General features: G+C 40.3%; 1 protein-coding gene across 1 annotated transcript; it reads left to right on the top strand.

Annotated features, from left to right (window-relative positions):
- The first annotated feature begins 815 nt into the window (after positions 1-815).
- Positions 816-3,476, top strand: LOC111971989 (G-protein coupled receptor 183). The gene is made up of 4 exons (XM_023998807.2): positions 816-859; positions 1,220-1,576; positions 1,833-2,347; positions 2,617-3,476. The coding sequence occupies exons 2-4, from the start codon at positions 1,225-1,227 to the stop codon at positions 2,779-2,781; spliced, it is 1,032 nt and encodes a 343-aa protein (XP_023854575.1). The 5' UTR covers positions 816-859; positions 1,220-1,224; the 3' UTR covers positions 2,782-3,476.
- The last annotated feature ends 2,909 nt before the right edge of the window (positions 3,477-6,385 follow it).

The following is a 6,385-nucleotide window of genomic DNA, read 5'->3' on the forward strand; positions in this document are numbered from 1 at the left end:
GATCTTATCAGCTATTCATTTAACCTTTCTTTTATGAAATTCCCTGGTATAGGTATAGACAGGGGTTAGAGAGGGGGGCCAGTAACCGAATGGTTACTGTTTCAAATCCCAGGGCTGATGGGAAAATCTGGCAGGAGTGAGATGGCAACCAAAGGGTTRCTGGTATCAGAATCTCAGGTGCCGCCTACCTCCATTGTGCCCTTGAGCAAGGCACTTAACGCCTAGCCTGGTCCAGCTCTAAACATTTTTGTTGTGTTAGGTTGAGGTACTTTTGAGTATGATCAATGACTATACTTGACACTTTCATATGCACGTCAATAATATGTTTTGATGTCTCGTAAATGGAAAGTTGTGTTGTGTTATTTTTTACCCCCACCTGGCTTTCAAATTTGAAAACATATGTTTGAGTTGCAGAATACCGCAATGGCTTGTGGTTATTGTCAAAAAGACAATCTTCTCACAAGTCTATGTAAAACATGGTACATTGATGCCCTAGATTTAGCATGTGTGTTTTGCAGAGAAAACAGTGGCCGTGTTGTGATCATCATTATACACCTCGACTTGATTTCTAGATGTAATCTTTATCTAATTGATCAGATCATCTACATTGATAGATCATGGTCTTAGATAAACTGGAAGAACACACATTGTTACAGTGTTCAACTTAATACCAGGCACTTCTGCCTTGAAAATGGCATTTGACTGGTTGTGACCAAAACTGTAACTTTGCACTACCTCTTCTGAAGAAAGTGGGGGTGGGATTTGCGACACAGTCATTCTCTTCAAAAGTRGTTACAAACAGTTCTCCAAGTCACTTTACTTTCAAACACCAGAGTTAACAGACTGTCTTGGATAGCAGGTGAAACGCTGAAGTCTTTTTGCATATTTGTCATTATAGATATGCAATCATTTATATTCAAAGCAAAACGGTCTATTAATTCAGTATTGTATATTATATATGTATATATGTATGTATTATAATATATATATATATAATATATGTATTGTTAATATATGTGTTAGCTCAGTATTTATTTATTTGTGTCCCTTCTGGACAAATCTGTTTTTTGAATGTAATTAGCTGTTACAGTTTAAACTCCAGCACACTAGATTATTGTGTTCTCCGTGAAGTGTTCAATGGATCTCAACCAACATTTTGGCTTATTCATCAGGGTTCATCAACAACAAAAAATTCTCAAACATATTTTTTTCTCAACAGGAGAAATGTCTACCAACATCTCTGTGGACCCGGTGGATTTAAACACCTCTGACACCAACCAGATGTGTGACGTCTTTGTCGACCAGAGAGCTGCCTTGATCATCTTCCCAATCTTCTACTCTCTGGTGTTCCTCATCAGTTTATGTGGCAACAGCCTTGTCCTGTATGTGACCTGTCAGAAGAAGCAGAAGTTCAACTCCACGTCTCTTTACCTGGTCAACCTGGCTGTGTCTGATGCATTGTTCACATTGGTACTGCCAGGGAGAGTCACTTACTACATCAGACAGTTTGACTGGCCCTTTGGGGATCTGCTCTGCAGGCTGGCTACTATGTTGTTCTTTTCAAACACATACTCAGGTAAGGTGTGTGTGTGTGTATTGTATGGGGAAAACTGTGTAAGAGCTGTAGCATTCCGCAGTGGGTTGTGGTTATAGTAAAAAATATATTTCTCTCACAGGTTTATATAAAGCATTTACATTTATGCMCTAGTTTTTGCACGTGTGTGTATGTGTGTCTGTCAATTTTTTTCTCTGTCTGCTTGCCTGTCTGCTGGTTAGTGTCTTCTGTTTATTMATCCACCCATCCAATATCCCATCTCCCTCTCTTCCACCAGGAATTGCCTTCATGACATGCATCAGTCTAGACCGGTACTTGGCCATGGTCCACCCCCACCGGCTACAGTACCTGCGGAGCGTCAAAGTGGTTCGAGGGGTCTGCTGCCTCGTCTGGCTACTGGTGTCTCTGGAAACCGCCCCCCTGCTCTTYCGTACCATGCTCCATGACCACAGAGGCCGACGAACCTGCATGGAGTACTTCACCTTTGAGGATACTCGCTCCACCCCTTATCTTCTCCTCCTGGCCTGTACTGTTTCCTTCTGTCTCCCCCTACTGGTCATCATTGTGTGTTACACCCGGATCAATCTCAAACTGAGTCGCACGGCCAAAGAGAACCCACTGACGGGCCGCTTGGGTCGTAGCCGCAGAGCCAAAAATATCATCCTCCTCATCCTCCTCACCTTCGTCCTGTGCTTCAGCCCCTACCACCTCAACATCATGCAGTTCATGCTGAGGAAGGTGCTGGGCCAGCCCAAGTGTGACGAGATGCAGGCATTCAAGGCTTCCCTACAGGTAGGACCTACTAAAGTGAATGTCTGTATGTCAGTTGTTGGTCTGTTTGTTTGTCTGTCTGTCGGTTGGGGAGACTGTTGGTGGGTCTGTCTGTCTATAAAACATGGTAGATTTACATTTATGCCCAAGATGCATCCTTTTGTGTGTCTGTCTGTCTGGCTGTCAGTCAGTATGTCCGACTGTTTAGGGAACTGTGAGTTTTCTTTTCTTTGTGATACATTGAAATCCTCAACAAAATGTTTTATTAAAAAGGCATTGTGTCCCTGCAGGTGACTGTCTCCATGATGAACCTTAACTGTTGTCTGGACCCTGTCATCTACTTCTTTGCCATTAAGACATACAAGCAGAGGGTGATGAGTCTGTTCAAGGGCTACCTTTCGACCCCTGCTCCTTTCTCCAAAACCGCCACAGACAACAGCAGCAGCAACACCTAAACATCAACACCAGTAGGAAGAGACTGTGGTAGTTCTTTATTAAACCAGAAAGAAGTTGAGGAAGATATTGAAGGTGATTGCACCTAGTTGATTTCTGCATCTAGGGTTTGATTTGAGGTGTGATCATGGGTGTTATATTTGTGTAACTGACTGCGAATTTTGTTTTGCGATTGTGAGCAAAGAATTATCAGGCTATAACCATTGTTTGGGTGCTAGACCGTCTAAAGCTTTGTTCACACTGCAGGTCTTAATACTCAAATCCGTTTTGTTAATCAAATCCATTTTGGAATACTGACTGTACAAACAGCAAGTTACAAGTGACCAAATCGGATTTGTGTGTGTTCAGACTGTAGTCATTTGCTTACATGGTTACGCAAGTTGTCATTGTAATGGCGGGTGTATGTCCAGATGTTGTGTACTGGTATTAAGTTAAGGTGACTGACAACAATGCCTGCCATGGAAGTCTCCCAGTTGCTTTGAACGTTSAAAATCATAGCGTAAGAACACTTTTAAAGCCTCAAAGGATAAGGTGATCCAACTTTCAGAACTAGTMATTTTTGGCTAGCCAAAGCAGTCAACAAGCTTGCTAGGTAGCCGTTTAGCTTGCTAGCACAAATCACTCATGTGTTTGTAAGCACTTATTAACAAGCTACATAGCTACCACATGTTGTTGTCAAATGGTCAACTGAGAAGCCTGCAAGTAACACAATACGCCAAATAACAGTTAAAAAAATACTAGAGGGCAAATACATCAGATTTGACTGTTCAGACACAAGTCACATCACTTACAAATATGGTCCAAATTGTGTCTTGAAAAATCCAATTCGATGCGCTTTTTGTCTGTTCAGACTGCAGAAAAAATCAAATATTCAAATCAGATATGCATTCTTTTTGTCACTTCAAACCAGTGTGAACGAGGCTTAATAAGATGCACTTAATATGGAGCAGCCTGATTTTGAGCTCAGCTTGAACTATCAAAACTGCAAACTGAGCCTAAAGGAAAAGGTAAAAGTAGACTTATTGCTTATATTTAAGGCAGGGGAGTATATTGACATGGGGTCCATATCAAATTTACCCATTAATTAGTTTCMAATCACTCCATATGTGTTTCTTTATTTACGTAATGCCTAAACAGTTGGTGTAAATGGTTTACACTGTACATGTCCCATTATGTGTTTTATATTGCTATGCCCTGTCTAAGCTGGGAGTTTTTTTTTATATTACTTACTAAGCAATATGGAATTGGTTTAAGAAGGTCATACCATGGAACATTTTGTTATTTGATTTCGAATTTGAAAAAAAAATATATATATATAAAAATGATTTGATGAAGAAGAAAAGCATTGGTCTTACCTCTATTAGCCCAAACAAACACATTGATTCACTACATGGAACAACAGATAGTCCCCCACCCAAAAAATCTGAATGAAGTTTGTTCTTAAGTGTCTGTCCTATATCTTTAAGATATGAGAAAAATCTGGATTTTTTAAAAACATGTATTTAACCCCATATTTTTGGCACTAAACATACTCCATATATACTGTACTTCCATACATGTTTTCGACTGGTACCGGGGGACCTTCAGACAAGTCTTGTGAGGCCTGTGGAAATCCTACAAAAACAACCGATATGTATGTGTTTGTGAGAGTCTCACCTTTACACAGATGGGTCAAACTGTTCGAAAGCCACAGACAGAGGTTGGCAGATTGGGTGTACCAACTTCTGATGCTTGTGGGGGTCGTAGAGCAAAACAGAACACCATAGTGTTCATGAGAGACTCATCTTTCCATAGAGGGAAAGATAATAGTTTGTAGGCCAAACCGTTCGGACGCTACAGACGATTTTGTGAGAAAACCACATTTTGGGATGTGTCATGGTCTGACATACACTGCTCTAGYTCTGTCACCTTTCACCGCAGATGCAGAAGTGTAACATAGGCGGATGCGGTGGATTGAGACGCATCTAATGCAAAAACAGATCTCTAGATTAAACTGACAGAATTTTATGGGGAGTTTATATACTATGCTAATTAGATTCCCACGTTAAGTGGTTTAATATGACTCAAATGTGTATATATAATTTAGTTATTATTGTACAAAGAAATGTTACAATATTTTGTTGAAAACTGAATGAGTAAATATTTAATGCAAATGACGTAAAAGTTCTAAGGTGACAAGTTCTTGATTTACAACATGTGTATTTGTAATCTGTAAATGTCTGGCTAGAGATATATTCTGGAGTTGGGGACATTTTCTGTATCATTTTACTGTACTGAATAATATAATCTGCAGCTGAATAAACGTATTAGTAATCTCTCTGATGTATAACATTTGTCGCGGGTGGCCATTAAACAGACGGAAGGTACGATAATGAGTGGGTTCATTTTCATTGTGTGGAGAAAAAGTAAATATGAGGACCAAGCCAAGTAGAAACAATCTGAATGTATCAAAGCGTATAATTGAATTTCATCCGATTGTATTTGGACACTCTGTATATTTACATTCCATATTTAGTTACACGACACAGCCAGATCACGGGAAAAACACCAGAGCGTAAAAGTCAAACATAAAGTTTTCAAATTAAACAGATTTGAGATGTAAAAGTATATATACCTTAATAGAAAATGACTCAAGTAAAGGTAAAAGTCACCCAGTAAAATACCACTTGAGTAAAAGTCTGAAAGTATTTTGATAATGTAGTTGCTAAAATATTAAAATAAAAATATTTMACCTTTATTTAACCAGGTAGGCTAGTTGAGAACAAGTTCTCATTTGCAACTGCGACCTGGCCAAGATAAAGCAAAGCAGTTCGACACATACAACAACAGAGTTACACATGGAATACACAAACATACAGTCAATAATACAGTAGAAAAATCTATATACAGCATGTGCAAATGAGGTAGGATAAGAGAGGTAAGGCAATAAATAGGCTATGGTGGCAAGTTAATTACAATATAGCAATTAAACACTGGAATAGTAGGATGTGCAGAAGATGAATGTGCAAGTTGAGATACTGGGGTGCAAAGGAGCAAGATAAATAAATAACTACAGTATGGGGATAAGGTAGATTGGATGGGCCATTTACAGATGAGCTATGTACAGGTGCAGTGATCTGTGAGCTGCTCTGACAGCTGGTGCAAAAAGCTAGTGAGGGAGGTAAGAGTCTCCAGCTTCAGAGATTTTTGCAGTTCGTTCCAGTAATTGGCAGCAGAGAACTGGAAGGATAGGCGGCCAAAGGAAGAATTGGCTTTGGGGGTGACCAGTGAGATACCTGCTGGAGCGCGTGCTACGGGTGCGTGCTGCTATGGTGACCAGTGAGCTGAGATAAGGCGGGGCTTTACCTAGCAGAGACTTGTAGATGACCTGGAGCCAGTTGGTTTGGCGACGAATATGAAGCGAGGGCCAGCCAACGAGAGCATACAGGTCGCAGTGGTGGGTAGTATATGGGGCTTTGGTTGGCACTGTGATAGACTATATCCAATTTGTTGAGTAGAGTGTTGGAGGCTATTTTGTAAGTGACATCGCCGAAGTCGAATATCGGTAGGATGGTCAGTTTTACGAGGGTATGTTTGGCAGCATGAGTGAAGGAGGCTTTGTTGCAA

This window comes from Salvelinus sp. IW2-2015, linkage group LG2, assembly GCF_002910315.2.
Source record: "Salvelinus sp. IW2-2015 linkage group LG2, ASM291031v2, whole genome shotgun sequence".
Lineage (NCBI taxonomy): Eukaryota > Metazoa > Chordata > Actinopteri > Salmoniformes > Salmonidae > Salvelinus > Salvelinus sp. IW2-2015.